General features: G+C 51.4%; 1 protein-coding gene across 20 annotated transcripts in view; it reads right to left on the minus strand.

Moving 5' to 3' along the window:
- Positions 1–16,974, minus strand: part of CAMK2G (calcium/calmodulin dependent protein kinase II gamma) — a 57,711-nt gene that overhangs the window by 7,911 nt on the left and 32,826 nt on the right. For 4 of the 20 annotated variants that reach the window (XR_013961600.1, XR_013961601.1, XM_080687378.1 and 1 more), the window contains exons 13-18: positions 14,816–14,878; positions 12,829–12,872; positions 5,384–5,416; positions 3,022–3,090; positions 1,805–1,849; positions 123–171 (exon numbers count right to left, since the gene is read on the minus strand). Coding sequence is in view for 17 of the 20 variants with exons in the window: in XM_080687378.1 (XP_080543504.1) it covers positions 123–171; positions 1,805–1,849; positions 3,022–3,090; positions 5,384–5,416; positions 12,829–12,872; positions 14,816–14,878 (303 nt within the window). In the remaining 3 variants the exon portion in view is untranslated. The remainder of the gene's footprint in view (positions 1–122; positions 172–1,804; positions 1,850–3,021; positions 3,091–5,383; positions 5,417–12,828; positions 12,873–14,815; positions 14,879–16,974) is intronic. The other 16 variants (XR_013961599.1, XM_080687368.1, XM_080687376.1 and 13 more) reach the window with 7 other exon arrangements.

Raw genomic sequence — 16,974 nt, forward strand, 5'->3', positions numbered from 1 at the left:
CTCTTCTGGAGTATTCGGAGCCACCCATCTCCACTCTGGGGGCAGACAAGGCAGGTGCTCCACGGGAGCCAAGGCACCTGGGACACTGCTGGTGTCCCTTCCTACCAAGGGCCAGCACCTACCTTTGAGGTCCTCATCTTCTGTGGTGGTGTTGCAGCTCTCTGTGGAGCCCTGGAGGCCAAAAAGAACATGCTTTTAAGTACGCAGGCCCTTGGAGAACCCGAGCAACAAGCAGAACAAAAGCAGAGCGTGTGCTCGTGCGGGAGGAATTCTAGGCAGTTCTGTTTCTACCCTGGCCGTCCGACTCTTCCAAAACCCGGGAGTCCCAACTCCCTCCCCAGTCTTCTCCAACTCAGTAAGTGGCACCACCTATGCTGCTATCAGAGCGAAAACCTAGAGTCACCTCCTAGGCTTGATTTTAGGTTGATTCTTCTTTTCTTTTTTTCTCTCATAGCTCAGTTATGCAATCTAAAATCAAGTCTGTCAGTTCTACCTCCAAAATAAATCCCATCTCACCTCTTCTCTTCAAAGGTACAGCTACAACCTGAGTCTAAGCTACCAACATCTGGCACCTGAACTACTACAATCACTTCCTGGTCTCCCTGCTCCCCCACTTGCCTCCTATGACATGGCCAGAGTGGCTTTTCAGAGTCCATCAGACTGTATTACTCCCCTGCTGAGAATCACTAACAGTTTCTTGCAGCTGCTGGAATAAAATGCAAACCCGAGTTCTACACAGCAGGCCCTGCCTGCTTCTCCAACTTCATCACCCTCCCTGCCACCCTGCTCCCCAACCCCTTGCTCTTCATGCTCATATCTCTGCTTGATTTCTTCTATTTCTTCATTCCGTATACATGCCAAGCCCCTGCCCTTGCAGGTCCCTCTGTCTAGGGTGCTCTGCCTGAGTTTGCCTGGCTGTCTTGCTCCCATCGTGTAGTTCAAATATTACCTCCTGACCACGTAATTAAAGGCCCTGTTCACTTTTTACTTTGTGCCGTTTCCTCCATAGCACTTACCACAACTAGAATGTATCTTAGTTATTTGGTTTTTGGCTTATTATCTGCCTTCCCCACACCCGTGGAGAGGGATTTTGTCTTGTCACTTCTATAAAACAGAACCATGCATGGTCTGGCTCAATAACTATTTGTGACTGAGAGTGAACAGGAGACAAGATTATTGAGGACATAAAGCTGAGGCCAAGGAGAATGTCCTAGGGTCTGATTATATTCTTGCTCTGTTTTTCTAGCTAACATTTATTCTCATTTAAACTTCACAAGTCATGGAAGAAAATTCTATGACTATTATCCCCAGTTCACAGAGAAAGTAACTGAGAGGCAGAGCAGCAGAATGTCTTGTCCAGCGGCCCAGAGCCAGGAGTCAAGCCCAGGCCTGTCCGACTGTAGAACCTGAGCTCAGCGTCACTAAGAATGGAGTAACTGCCTGGTCAGCGTGGCTCAGTGGCTGAGCATTGACCTATGAGCCAGGAGGTCACGGTTCGATTCCTGGTCAGGGGATATGCCCTGGGTGTGGGCTCGGTCCCCAGTAGGGGGCGTGCAGGAGCTGATCAATGATTCTCTCTCATCACTGATGTTTCTCTCTCCCTCTCCCTTCTTCTCTGACATCAATAAAAATATATTTAAAAAAAGAAAAAGAATGGAGTAACCAACAGCCTAGACTCTGCAAACACCTTGGCCTTGATGTACAGCCTGTAGGCTGCCATCTGTGGGAACCTCAGAACCTGTGACGCAGCCCACCGGTTTCCTGCTGACACGGAAAGCTGGGGGCAGACTCAGGACCTACTCACCTTGATCCCATCTGCAGCGTTATGCACCACGGTGGTTTGTGGCTCCTGTGAGGGAAGATTAAAATTACCCTCCTGACCTCGGAGACAGACTTACTGCTCTTCCCTGAGGGACCCCACCCCTACCCAGGTGCCCTCAGAGACCTCTATAATGACCACTGGGGCCTGTCCACTAGCCATTCTCACCAGACAAAATATCCTGGCCTAACTGGGTCCTAGGTAGCTGGGAGCCCCAGGTTTAGGGGACAGCACTGGCTGGTAAAAAGAGAAGCCTGGCAATGGAAGCAGGTAACAGGGAGCTGAGAGGAAGAGGGTCTCTGACCCTGATTCCTGCTCGTTCTGAGTTTTCTTTCCCCGCGGGACAAGTACACTGGGGGAGCTGTGGGGCTAAGGGCACAGGCTGGACCCCACCGACAGTGTTCATCAAAGGGTAGGCTGGAAGCAGGGAGAGTGGACTAAGGTGTCCCAGAGAGACCCAGGGTGCCCCCGCAGCAAGCTGAGCCCAGAGCTGCCTGCTTCACCCACCTCTGCCTTCCCCGGGTTCCTGTCCCTACATCAGCATGTCAGGCAGCATGAGGGTCCACAGAAAGCAGAAGGAGTAGCAGGCACGATTACCCCTCCCTCTCTCCTAGTCACCCCCCTGCTACATTGTTAGCCTGCACTCGCAGAGGGAGTTCTGGGAGTGCTCAAAGCCCCTCAGAAGAGCCCAGAGAACTCCGACAGCATGAGCAGCATGGGGCTCTCCAGAAACCCAGAGATCAGCACCATGGGGGCGGGGAGAGGGGCCCCAGCCCTCCTTCCTGTTCATGAATTGCAAAGGAAAGGCTGAGGCGGATTTTATAAGGAGGTCTCCAAGAACTGATGTACAGGTCCCGAGAAAGCTCCTACCCTCTCCTTTTATAAGCAACTGACTTTCCCGGCCCCTAAAGCAGACCCACTGGGGGCCCAGCCTGGGGCTGGGAGGTTTAGCTGAGAGCCCTGATCACTCTTCCCCCAACAGTGAAAGGAGCAGGAGCAGTTCTGCCGTGCAGGAAGGAGGATGGTCAGCCGGGACAATGAAGGGGAAGGGGTCTATGGGGAAGTACACAAAGCAGCCTGATCTACAGGAATCCAGAAAGGAAAAGAGCCAGAGAGGCCTGGGAGGGAGTGCAAGAAGAGGACGTGGGAAGGAGCAGGAGGCAGCCAGGGGCAGGGGCGGAGAAGCCGTAGTCAGGAGGTACCATGGCCGTCTGCAAGGGCGCAGGCTCTTGGGCTGGGCTTACGAGACTGTTTTTGTTGTTGCTCTGTGGCTGAGACAAGAAAACAGATGGTTTAGTTCCTCTAGAGTCACCAAAGCAGCTCAGGTTCGACTCCCAGACCTCCCTTGCCCCCTGGCCTGGCCTGGAGGAGCTAGGGCTGAGGTGGCCTCCATAACGCTACGTGGATGGGAGTGGTGGTTGGAGAGATGATCGAAAGAGGGGAGTAGTTGGAGGGGGTCCAGAGACTTAGCTCTGGAAGCATCCTCAAGGTGGGACCAGCCTTTCAAAGACTGGTTTAGAGCATCTCTCCAGAACTCTCTGCTTAAGCCAGATGCAGTGTCACTGCACAACCATACTTCACCCAAAGAAATGCAGGAGCTTCTTCTCATTTCACAAGGGGACAAGGAAGGTGGCTTATAAGAAAGCAGAACAAAATTCAGAAACACTGGGTCTCCTCTCTGTGGGCATTCTCCTGCTGCTCTTTTAACCTGCCACCTGCACTCCCTTCCCTTACAGCAGCACCAGCTTAAAGCCTGACCAGAAAGAAGAGGAACAGAAGAGAAAGAAAACCTGGTCCAGGAGGTGGTGTCCAGAGAGGAAGGGGTGGGATTTGGCTTTGCTTAGAATATGTACCCACTGACCCAGGGAGCAGACAGGAGCGTGCTGCTGGCCTTCCCACCTGACAGCCCTTGGACTGGGGCAGCTGCCAGAAGGACAGAGCTCCAAGGAGGGGCAGGTGAACCCTGGTGGGGGCTGTGGCTGCAGTCCCAGAGCCCAGTCCCCAGGAAAGAGGAGGCTGACGTGCAGGCCAGCATGCCTAGCAGCAGAGACCAGCGGGCTATCTCCTTATCTTTCAAAATGTCACACTGAGTGGCACAGCAAGGGAGGTTGGGGGGAGGATGGCAGGGAAGGAAGGAGGCTGATCTCCAGGGCAGGGCGTCGTAGCGATGCTCTCCCCGTGGACTTACGACCCCCTAACCAGTGGACTCAGTCTCACGAGTGTCCAGTGGAGCTGGCGGCCCCTGAGAAGGGCCTGATGTCTGCAAGTTCTTCAAAAGGCACAGAGACAAACGCGTGACTACCGTCTCCGAGCGGGCGCAAATGAGGCTACACGCAAAAAGCTACCCAGATGGTTTCTTCTAGCCTGGGGGCCTCTTCTCCAGCCCTGCGGACCAGCCCCGAAGCCATCCACCCTTAGCTTGCTGAGACATCCCAAACCCAGGTCTGGGCATGGAACCTCAAACCAGGAACCAAGTGCTGTAAGACTCCACTGAACGCTGCAGGCTGAGAAGAGGGGTTCCAGGAGCCAGGACACGGGTCTGAACTCACATGAGCTCTGCTCTCTCCCATTCCCACCGGGAAGGAGCAGAGCCCTCCTAGGTCAGCGATGACACTGACCTCCTGTGGCGGGCTGCCTGCCCAAGCCTGTCTTGCCTGCAAAGCCCAGCTGACATAGATCCCGGCACAGTGGAAGGACTCCAGGGTGTTCACAAAACTCATATCTGAAGAGGGCTGGGACGTCACCCAGGTGCCCCCACCTCCGGCTTTAATGGACGGTTTCATAATGACCCAGGCTGCTGTGCTGCTCTTGGTGCCCATGTTCCATGAGAAAGAAAATGCGTTCCTGCTCTGGCCCCCTGGCCCGTGAGTTCAGTCGGTTGGAGCATCGTCCGGTACACCAGAAGGTGGCGGGTTTGATGACTGGTCAGGGCACATATACAGGTTGCAGGTTCAATCCCCAGTAGGGGTGGGCGTGTGAGAGGCAACCCATCGATGTTTTTCTCTCTCTCTCCGAAATCAATGAAAAACAGGTTCTCGGATGAGGATAAAAATACAAGTGTTTCCTGTTGTCTTTCAGCTGTTCCCCGAGGGCTGGGTGGGAAGGATAAAATGCTGGGCACTGCTAATGGGCACCTGCACAGGGGAAAAGGCCGGGAAAGTGAGGCTCAGAGACCTGAGCCTTCAACCAGCTCTTCTGCCCACCAGACGTCCACCGGCTGCCAGTCTGCAGGAAGTCGTTGTCCGTGCCTGGGGAGCAGGGCCTCTCCTCCTGAGCAGCAGTGAGTGAGGGTCTCTCCCTGTGCTTGCCACTGGCCCCGGGTCCCTGCCAGCTTCACCTGCTGCCCTGGGCTGTGGCAGGCACATTCCAATGCCCACTTTTTAGGCTACTGGGGGACCTTGGGCAATGGCCCCCGCCCGGCAGGACAGGCCACACCTGCCCACACAGCACAGACATGCAGTGAGGATGAGTGAAGCACACGCACATGGCAGAATGGGTTTGCGTGGCTGGCAGGCGGGCACAGGCAGCATGGAGTGGGCAGATGGGTGGGCAGGCAAGGCTCACCATTAGGTGCACGCTGGAACTTGACTTCCTTTTCTGGACACACCACAGCAAAAGGGAAAGAACAGGAAATAGGAGGTAAGAAGAGAAGCACAGAGACGCTGCAGGTTAGTGCACCAGCGTAGGCTCTGCCTCAGGAGAAAAGAGCGGAAGGAGGAGCCCTGGAGTCCAGCACACAAGGGCTCCAGACCCTGGGAGAGAAGAACGTCTTTGCTGTCAGGCTCACAAACACAGGTTTAGTATGTTCAGAGATGCCTCAGCCTTGCTCAGAGAAAGCTGCTAGAGGAGATTAAGTCACAATTCTGGGAGGGTGAGTAACATTTTCATGCAAATTTACAGCTTTGGGCTTATTTTCTCTCATTACTAGGTCTGCCTGAAATTCCGGTGAGCAGCTACCAGGTAGGTGGTAAAAGTACTCTAGACCATCCTCAGATTAATAACATTTGACTTCTGAACCTTGACATTTTTTTGTTTGTGTTTTTTTTTTTTTTTTTTTTGCTGCCCACCTAAACTGCTTTCGGATGAAGATGTTGAGCTTTTAAAAATTATCTGACAAACAAAATCTGGCATCCTTTTCTTTATTGGTGTGGCCACCCTCGTTTGTAAGATGTCAATGTTTTATTTCATTTTGCAATGTTAGGAAATGGAAAAATAGGAGTGTTGGTGATTAGAAGTACAGCAATCACAACGACAGAGATGTAAACCATGGGGAATGCTGGAAGCAGTGATTTATCAGCCTTAACCAGATGCTCATGGACTTTACGTTCAGATGTGAAACAAGAGCATAAAAATAAAGAGCACATGGAACACTGAAAATACATCTCCGAAGACTGTGTCTGAAAGGTGAGGGGTAATTAAGAATCTTATAAGTAGCTTGCTGGGAGACGGAAGTCCCCTTGGACCACGTCTGTCTGCTGTTTGACTATTGCATTTTCATTTAGCGATATCCAACAAGCACCGATTGAGGGCTGTTCTCGGCACGGTGGGCATGCTCCTGCCCTCAGGAGGCTGCCACTCTATCTGTTGTTGTTGTCGTCACATGATCTTTAACTGAAATATTTTCCTTTGTGGTTCTTAACTAGCCGGCATTCCACTGCACCACTGTTGACGTCATCTATGATGTCAGGAGGGTGGCGGCCACAGTCTGGACAGTCCTGGGATCTCTTTCATGGTTCCAGAGAGTTCTCTAGCTAATGATCTGTGCTGTGTCTGTCCAGCAATGTTGACAATCTCATCAAAAGGGGTATTCCCATTGCGTTTCATGTTTTTTGCTTCTTTCTGTCTGTTGGTGGTTCTTTGAGGGCTTTGCTGACCAGGGCAGAGGGAGAAGGTACTAAACTCAATCTGGGCCTGTCTATTCTGCTTGGTCAGTTTTACAGTAATCCTCAGACCCTTCCAATCACTGGTTGCTTTGGCGCTGTCATCACCAACATTTTTTGGAGACAAACCCAAGGGGCCAATCTTGTGGCACTGACTTCCCCACTGGTGCTCCTCAGGTATACAACTTGGATCTTGTTGGGTTCGAACTCCAGTGGCATGGTGGAGGCGGCTGGTGTAGGAGGAACCCGGATTCGGGATGACCTAAGCCTCCTCCGAGCTCAAAACCAAAAGAACGGAAGATCCTTTGACTATGCTGGATATCCTGACACTCTACTTTAGAAGACATTTTTGGGAATGTTGTTATATTCAAAAAAGAAGGGGACTACAAATACTTAAAAGAATGGTCACGCCCTAACCGGTTTGGCTCAGTGGATAGAGCATCGGCCTGCGGACTGAAGGGTCCCAGGTTCGATTCCGGTCAAGGGCATGTACCTTGGTTGCGGGCACATCCCCAGTAGGAGGTGTGCAAGAGGCAGCTGATCGATGTTTCTCTCCCATTGATGTTTCTAACTCTCTATCCCTCTTCCTTCCTCTCTGTAACAAATCAATAAAATATATTAAAAAAAAAAAAAAAAAAGAATGGTCACAATTAGGAATTAGATCTAAAGAAAAAGAAAGCCTAAATATAATTAGGACTCTCGTGCATTAGCCTTTCATATATGCCAAATATAATACGAGATCTTACTTTCAAAATCATCCCTCAAAAAGAGGGAGTTGCCTTACATTCACACTTATCCCCTCACTTCATCCAACTAGACTGTTAACACTGTGAAGGAAGGCGGACCACATCTTCTTTATCTTTGTAATCTCCACGGTGCCTCACAGGACGCCTTAAAGTTATCGCGCAACCAACCACCGTTTACTGAGGGGAAGTGGGTTCGCTGACTGGCTTTCCCAGGCAAAAGCAGAGCACAGGCTTCCGACCTGCCCAGAATCCCATCAGTGAAGCGCTGCAGGGGCACAAACCAGGCCCCATCTGGGTCGGTGGTTTTCAGGAGCCTGTCATCACGGGTTGTTTAGAGCGGGTTGTTCTCCCTGGGCCTTGCCTTGCACTTGCAGTTGTCTGCTCCACTTACTGGGCCATGCGTTCCCAACTTGCTCCTAGCTGACTGTCCTTTTCCCAAACTGCCTTTCATGAAAACCCGAGATAATCTTCTCCTACTCAAGTGTTAGTTCTGCTAGGTGAGCAGTCTTCTTTCAGTTCCTCTCTCCAGCCATGCAAAGCCAGCACACGGCAGCACTGTTGAAATACCAGGTCGTTTCTAAAGAACTACATCTCACTTAGATTTAAAAATTAAATATTTATTTAAAATTTCAAACCAGCAAAGGGTTCAAGCCTCCTTTCCATACTTAAACAAATATTCAAACAGTACTTAAGGAAATATCTGTATCTTTTTTTTTCCCCTATCTTCTTATATATTGGATGGCCATTCTGGCCTGGGACTAGCAGAACACATGAGTGGTACTCAACTAGGCACCTCTAGGGATCTGAGAGTTGGTGGCCCCTCCAAGTGGCTCTCACTGTTCCACGCACCTTGGGTCACTGGCATCCGCATTCAAAGAAACCTCACTAGAACCCGAAGTCCCCAAATTCAAGACCACAAAGTAGACTCGCTGCTCAAATTGTTGCTATTCGAGCATCTTGGGGTGGAAGCTTCTGGATAGTGAGAAGGAAACCACTCGATGGACCTTAGGCAGCAGGCACTGGGGAAGGAGGAGCCTGGGCAGGAGGAGAGGGTATAAAAGAAAGACCCACGACGCTGACAGCTCAGGATTCTGAGCCACTTCACATCCTCCCTCACAATCCAGCTTATCGCCGTCACTTTCAGAAAATCAAACCCCACATCTTAGTTTCATCCAACCACGTCACTGTCATATACTTGTTCCTGATTATAAAATGACTGCAGCCACATTACAAGCAATTTGGAAAACAGAAAAGAAGGGGGGGAAATCCATAATTCTATCACTCTTGCCAGTCTTTTCTTATACAATTTAAAAATGTCATTATAAGCTATATACAAGTTTATGCTTTACTTTGAAAAGAAATATTATTTTGATTTTTATTCTGGTTATCAAAGTAATGCATCATCTAGCTGAAATATGCAGAACATACAGAAGAATGTGTAAAATAAAAGTTTCCTAAATTCCCATCGCCCAGTGAGGTTATTATTAATACTTCAGTGGGTTTCCTTCCAGTTCATTTTCTATCCACATGCTATATACTGAATATGATCTATAAACACACTGTGGTTGTTTTTTAAAACAATTGTAGATAGTAGAGGATGTACTTCTTTACACCCCACTTAACATAAAACATCTCTGTCATTATATCACATCTTGGTCATAATTGTCATGACAATTAGTAGCTTTAGAATGGTCTATTAAAGATTTCCCATAATTACTTAGTCATTATCGATGGCTTTTGAGATCATCTCCAATCTTTTCACAGCTATAAATCATGTCACACTGAACATCTTTCTGCTTTCGGTTTTCTCCACATTTTGCATTATTTCTTTAGGATAAATTCCCAGAAGTAGACTTACAGGGTAAACAAGGCAAGCACACTTTTATCGTTTTTGACACGCAGGCTGCTTTACAAAAGGTCATCCTGATTTCTCACTAACTCTAAGAGTCAGAAATGGCACTTTTTCTGACCTGCATTTCTCTGATATTAGGGAGGCTAACCCTAAACACCCATATGGGAACCAGCTCTTCCTCTTTTTCAGACAGATTGTCAGTTCATCTTCTCTGGCCATCATCTGCTGGGTTTTCGGGAGGATTCTTATTTATTAGAGAAATCTCTGTTGCATAACTCTTCCCATCACACCTGCTGTGCTGATTTCCCCCGGCCAGTCTGTGGCTGGCCTTTTAATTTGGGTTGGCCATTCTCTTCTCAAACACTTGCATCTCAGCCTCTGGGGTCCCACCACTATGTTCAAAGTCTTTCTTCAAGAATCAAACTCATTTAGTGAGCACATTAGGTCAGACACTGGCTAGGTTCTCCACATGTTTTCATTCAGAGCAGTTTAGTGATTCTGTCCCCCGAGTTCTCATCCTCCCATGTTCCTGGAAGGATGTCACCTACCCCTGTTCTTTCCCCACCTCCTTGTTCTTTCTGCATTTCCTTTGTTGAGTTCTCCTCTCCTTTTCCAGCCCCTTAATAACAGATGGCCCCCAAGTTTTGCCTTTACCGGACTCTTAATCCTTCATGGACTCATATGGGGGGAGGGGAATTATTATTAAAATCCAGACTCTACCTCCCACCCAGGGCTTTCTGAATCTGGATTCTAGGTTACCCTGGAATCTGTACTTTTAATTGGCTCCTTAGGCTAATCTTACATGGCCACACCTGACGGTCATCCATTGGGCCAGCATCTAGAAAGTTCTGCTAGAAATGTGTCCCTTAATGGCTCTGATTCACCCTCTCACCGCCATCTCAGCGGTCACTGCTTTATTGCAGTTCCTATTTGGTGCACTCGCTCTTTGCTTTAGCCAGTAAACACCAGGTACTCAAGTTCCCAGAATCATCGAGCTACCCAACTCATGTATCTCCACACGTGCTGTTCCCTCTGTCTGGAATATTCTTCTTCCTTCTCCTCTCCTTAACCTGGCAAAATCCAACGAATCCTTCAAACTCAGTTCATGGGCTGTTCCTGTTCTGGCCCTGATGCTGGTCTCTCTCGTCCCCGCTCCTGCAGCCCTATGCACACCCCCTCATGGACCTCGCCAGACTGCACCAGGACTGGAGGCTTCCCTGTCTCCCCCACTGTGAGCACTTAAAAGGGGGGGACTATGTCGCTGCTTCCCAACTCCTGAGGCACAGACCTGGCCGAGCGGGCGGACTGGTGATGCACTCATGCGAGTCCCCATTTGCACATCCAGTGCGGCCCTCCTCCTGGGGCTACCCCCGGTCTTTCCCAGCACCTTAAAGACCTCTCCACCCAGATCCCCGCCGCCTCTCAACCTCAAGGTGGTCAAAACAAACCTTCTCTTCCCTCCCGCTGGGCCTTCCTTCCCACTACTTTATTTCGAGCAGAGGCACCACCAATTCTTTCAACATTCGACAACTTTTATGTTATCTTTGACGGATCCTTTTTTAACCCTCGCCCCCGCTCCCGCTTTGACACATCTCTAAGCGGAACTAATATCTCATCAGACCCCAGCATCCATGGGCACAGCTAGACCCACTGCCCACAGGCAACTCCTGGTCTGACTATTGGTGCGTATGCTCTTCTGGTGGGTATTTTGAATATTACCCCTTTCTATTTCTAATCACCTTTTCTTCACCCTGCACCCAGACTGTAACAAATCCTGATTGATACTTCTGTGTCTGGCTTTTATACTCTTCTATTTGTCTTACACCCTTAGCCATGTCTTTAAAAAAAACATCCCACTTATGTAGCTTCCTTCTCAGTGGCCTCCAGCGTTTCCTGTGGTCTGACATACAACCCAGCAATTCCTCTGCCCAACCAGACCAACCCAGCTGTATCTTTGACATCCCTCTACCACACACCCCATGTTCCAGGTGGGCAGGACCATAAAAATATTTCTTGTTCTTATGTTACAGGAATACATTCTCATTTTAAAGAAAACACTAAAAAACAAAAGGTGTGTTCCCTACCCTGTCCTCACCTCTAATCCCACTCCCTAGAGGCAATTACTGACTTGGTTCCAAGAAGCTTTTCCTAGAAGCTTCTTAAACAGAACCATCTCGTGTAGGATCCAGTACCACAGACCATTCCGTGCTTAGCTGGTTCCAGGTGTGTCCATTTTCCTCTAACTACCTCGCAACTTCCTAAAGCTGGACAACAGACAGCATCACCTCTTTCTAAAGCATCACCTCCTGCACTCCTTGGGTGCTCCTAGGACTGAGTGCAGCACTGGGCCAGATGGGTACTGAGTACATACTCTGTAAAGGTTGACTGATTCTAGCTATTCCCCCAAATAGAAATATGCAAAATCGCTCTCCAACTGCACCTGCCACCTTTCCTATCTTGGTTCCACACATCTAGCTCATGTCCCCACAACTGGAAGGGGGCTGCGGTCAACCCCAGCGCCAGGTCAGCAGGTGTGCGCAGAGCCCAAGCTCCGCTCCCTGGGGCAGGAGTACACAGAAGCAAGCACGCAGGGAATGAGAGGAGGAGGAAGGAGGGCAGGGGAGGAAATGGGGCACACAACACGTGTATATCTCAGCTGGAGACATAGGATACTGGGGAAAGGCGCAGTTGAAACATTTGCTGGAATGTAAAGGTTTGGGTAATTTCAGTTTGAAATTCTCCGTGGTGTAAATGGATAGGCTTCACGATAGCATGAACTCCTATCCCATGCCCTGTCCCCAGGGCCCCTTCTGTCCCCACGACATCAACAGGACACCTTGGGCCCTGTGAGGACCCCAGCCACCTCTCCTCTACTTTGGCCAAGAAACCACTCCCTCGAGGGTTTCCCGCTGGTCCCTGCAGGCCCCTAGTCCCTCCTCTTTCCCTGACCCCACAGGAAAAGCTCCCTTACCAAATGGGAAAGAGCTGTGCATCCCATGTCCCTCGCCTGCTTCTGAGGGGCCTACGCCTCGAGAAAGCTTAAGACACTTCCACTTAGAGGTAGCTGAGCAGGGCCCGAGAAGTGCTTCGAGATAAGGAAAGACCAAAAGGATAATGGCTTCAGGCAAGCTTTGCTTTCACTTGATAAAAAGGATTTGTGCTTTAGAAAGAATAAGAAAAAAAAAAAAACACAAAAAAACTTAACCAAATGACTAAAAAACCCCGAGTCAAAAGCCCTGCAAATGAGGCACCTGTCTGGAAGTCAAGTTCAGGATTCAGCTTTAGTAAAACTATAATTTGGATCAGTTCCCTGGAGTCTTTTGGATCAGCTAGGGTCAGGAGAAACACATCTGCCTTCTGCCCTCTCAGGCCAGTGGAACCTGCTGTTCCGAGCACACAGGTTTCTGGTTTAAAGCAGAAAAGCAAGGACAGGAAGGTTCCCAGGGAAACGGGGAATAAGGTGCCAAGAATTCCCATCAATGACTGTAGGAGAGAGAGGCCGTCTCAGGCTAACAGGGTGGAGACACCTACCTTGACACCGCCGTCCGACTTCTTGTTCAATAGGCTTTTGGCAGCTGTGAAAACAAAGAGGAAAATCAAGTCTCTCGCGTTGTACCCTTTCTTCAACCTGACGTCTGGCAGCTGGATCCACAGAGACTGCTGTGTCTGCAAAGGGGGCCAGGAGTCTCCGGAAACCCCTGGAAGCAGAGCACTGCCTGGTAGCCCCAAAGCACGAAGGACATTTCTCAAGCAGCGCCAGACCCTCGGGGTGGGACCCCAGGATCTCCTCTGCAATGGAAGACGGCTCGGCAGAAACAGGGACACACTGTGCTTAGGAGGAGAAATCACATTCAGTACTGGAGCCGCCTGGGGCACTGGGAACTCTGCCTCCAACAGCTTCCACCCAGGCCAAGAGCAGAGCGCCAGGGTGAAAGGTGAGGGCTCCGTCCCTAGATGCCACGGAGATTCTCAGGATGGCCAAGCCGGAAGGATGCAAGACATCTGAGTGTTCTCAAGAAACAAGAGTGTCACAGTTCACGAAGGAGACCAGACGTGAGGACAGACAGACACAGACACAGAGACCAGGACCACCTACAGGAGGGTTTTGCCAGGGGGTGAAGCCTTGACTGGGCAGGTCCTTACCAGGTTTACTGGGTCCTGTCTGCCACCCTTTCCTGGGTCCACTCTCTGAACCCACTGAGCAGAAGGACTGGGCAGAATCACAAGGCATTAAACAGAGTCCAGCCAGCACAGGGTGGTGCTCAAGCTGGTGAGCTCTGTGCAGGATGGCTGGAGCAGACAGTAGATGGGAGAGTCTGGGAGGCACAAGGAGATGGAATCAGCTCAACTGTCTGATCCACTGGACTTCGCTGGGTTTGCATCTTAGTTCTACCACTTGCTGGCTGTGTGACCTTGAGTGAGGTACTGCACCCATCTGAGCCTCAGCTTTTTTAAACCCACAAAATGGGATAAAACAGGGCCTGGGTCACAGGACAGTGATGGGATCCAAAGGGATCATGCATGAAAAGCACTAAGCAGAGTGCTTGGCGCATAGCAAGTACTCGGTAAGTGTCAGCTGCTGCCACTCTTGCCTGCAGGTGGTCATTCAGCCCATGCTGAGTCCCACCTCTCTACAGTGAGAATAGGGGTCCTTCCATCTCAAGAATTCTGACCCCCCCAAAATGGCCTTGGGTCCAACCTCCCTCTAGTCATGATGGGGTGATTCGAAAGTTATGTTTTTAATGTATTTACTACGAGGCCTGACCACCTACTATATTAAGTGCTTTACATACATCAGAATTCTTAACTCCAACTGCCCATTAGAATCAGTTGGGGAGCTTTAAAAAAATGCTTACATAAGACTACCCCATGCCCTAGGGATTCTGATTTTATTTGTCTGGGATGGAGTCCCAGCATGGGTATTTTTTTACAAGCTGTCGTGTACAGGCAGGGTTGAGAGCCTTCAACATATATGAACATAATCATCACCATGATATTTATTAGCCCCACTGGAGAGATGAGAAAACTAAGGCTGGGAGAGCGGATATGGCTTGCTCAGGGTGTGGCAGGGCTAGGATCCAAACCCAGGATGCTGTCTCCACAGCAACACTCTCTAGCCTTGCAGACCGAAGGCCTGAAATGCCAGGCTTCACAATTTCGAGGGGTGTGGCTTCCTCTGTGGGGTCTCCAACAGTGCTGTTGAAGCCCAGTCCTACAGCCCTCACAGGGAGGCCAGGCTCTGGGCCACCCGGAGGAAAGCCTCCTGCTGCCCCGCTCCACGTCCCCAGGCTATTGCCTCCTGAGAGTTGGCAAGCGCCCAGCATGCATGGCTGGTTAGGGGCTCCGTAACACCAATGCGCTCGCAGATGCCAAGTTAGGTGGTCCATCGGCATGCCCATCTCAGCCCGCAAGCATGGGACTCGCCTCCCTGGTGAGTGGGCCTGGCATGCTGGCCCTCCTGGTGGGGTGGCAGGGAGCCGAGGCAGGCGGTCGGTCGGGGAGGACTCATGCCACGTACCTTGCCCGGCCAGGCCGGCGGCGCTCGCGGCAGGCGAGGCGGGGGCGGAGCTCTGCCTGCCAACTGAGGGGATACAGTCTCTCAGTGCACAGAGCTGCCGCAAAGCCACGGGGGCCAGTCCGCAGGAGCATGCCCCAGCGAGGAACCCGCTGGCCGCCCACGCACAGCAGGGTCCGGGCGGCGTGGCCAAGCCAGCCGAGCTGGGGGAGCGAAGGCGCCGGGGGAGGCCAAGGAGCAGGTGCAGCCAGCCCTGCAGCAGTCTGGGGACCTGAGAGGACTGGGCTCAGCCGGGGCGCAGGGAATGCCACGGCTCCCCTTTGGGGGAATGGCCCCAGCACGTGTCCTGTGACCACCTCAGATGAGGGTCTGTCTACAGGGAAGAGCCTGGCTGGTGAGAGGTGGTCCAGCCCTAGCTGAAGGCTGTGAGGACCCTGAGCCCCACTTCCCAACCTTTCTCCCTAGGGGCCTGACTGAGGGCATTTTCAGAGAGCCGCGAGCCCAGGGCAGCCGTGTCCCTGGCCACATTCTGGACAGTAGAGAGATCAGCACTCAGGGCCCAGGAAGGTCACTGGTGGCCCCCATCCCTGGCTCCTTAGAGACGGGCCACTCTCCCTCTCAGCAGGGAGCAGAGGGGCAGCTTTGCCAGCCTGTACTTCTCAGGGTTCTGAAGGTCAAGACGCCGAAGGAACGAGGCCCAGACAGAAGCCCACGCTGCCGAAGCAGTCACTGCAGAAGCCCTGATTTCACCACCAGCCAACCTGCTGGAGTTCCGGCTGAGCTACACCGTCTGGGATCAACTCAGAAAAGAGCCTCGCTCGTTCCTAAAGAAACACACTGGTGACCTTCCTTCTGGATCCTACCCGCACACACCTTTCTGCAGAAGCTCCTGAGACAGGCTCTGTCCTCACCTGCCCGAGTCGGGGCAGAAAGGTCATCCTGAGCCTTGCAGGGCCTTAGTTGTTGGTCTCCTCTGGCCCAGGGCAAAGTGAACGCAAAGGGCAGAGGAGGCTGGGCAGCGAGGGCAGGAGGCTCTTTAGGGCTTAGTGGAGGTGCTTTGTTCTAACACAGAGACCGACCTCCTGAAACCAGGACACTGGTTTCCTGGAATGGTGCAGAGGCCTGAGGCCACGGGATGGGGCACGTGCTATTGATTTTCCAGCAGCCTGTCTTCCACTCAGAGAGAACAGATCACCATTCTAGGGGCAACCCAGAAACGCCCTTGAGCGTCCTAAAAAAGGCTCTTAAACCAAGAAGGTAGAGGATGTGAGGAGTTAGAAGCAGCACGCGGTGGGACTTGCCCTCCTGCTCCCACTTGCAAGTGGTGAATCCAGGGCCACGGACTTCCCCTCGTGGGTGTCCACAACACAGGAACGAGCCCCCAGCCAGGGCCAAGGGGACACTCTTGGCTTACTCCCCAGTCCTGACCCTCCAGGGCCCTGTGGCTCTCACTCAGGCACCAGCTCTTGAGGCCCCATGTCCGCACCCTGTGGCTTCCTCAGAGCCAGGGGTTTGGGTTGCCAGGAACCAACACGGACGAGCCCATCAGGACTCAGGCTCAAGGGAGCAACCTCTGCCCAGAGTGGCTGCTATGCGAGCCTCCCACCCAACCCTCTCCATGGCAGTGCAGAAGGAAAGCAAGGGAGCGAATCCTGTTAGGAGAATGAGAGCAGGGAGTCTTGAACCGAAGCAGTGGGTCCGGGGGTCAGGGGGAGGGAAGAGCAGGGAAAAGGGCAAGCAGAGAAGAGAACTTCTGTCTTCAGTTAGTCCTGACATGAATCTTTTTCTCACAGAAAGGCCACTGTGCTTCCCAACTGAGGGCAAACAATGATGGGGTGGGGGTGGGGCTGGGGGCTGGGTGGGGAGGAGGCGGAGTGTCTTGCATCTTAAAAAGAAATGTCAAGTGTGATTTACAAAGTACTGGTCCCAACTTTCCTAATTCCTCATGCAAATTTAAGCAAGTGCCTTCCCCTCCACCCTGCTAGTCTCTACTTCCTCACTTTCACAGCTAATATCACAGAGCACATGCTAAGCACCGTTGCTGAAAAGGCTTACACACATCTGGAGTAATGTCTATCAGTCACCTCTACTTGGACACAGTGGAGTAGAGAGCTTTCCAGTCTGCAAATTACTGGTGGCGACTGAGCAGCTTCCCTGCCTCT

The sequence above is a fragment of the Plecotus auritus genome (assembly GCF_963455305.1).
Source record: "Plecotus auritus genome assembly, chromosome: 9".
NCBI classification, from domain to species: domain Eukaryota; kingdom Metazoa; phylum Chordata; class Mammalia; order Chiroptera; family Vespertilionidae; genus Plecotus; species Plecotus auritus.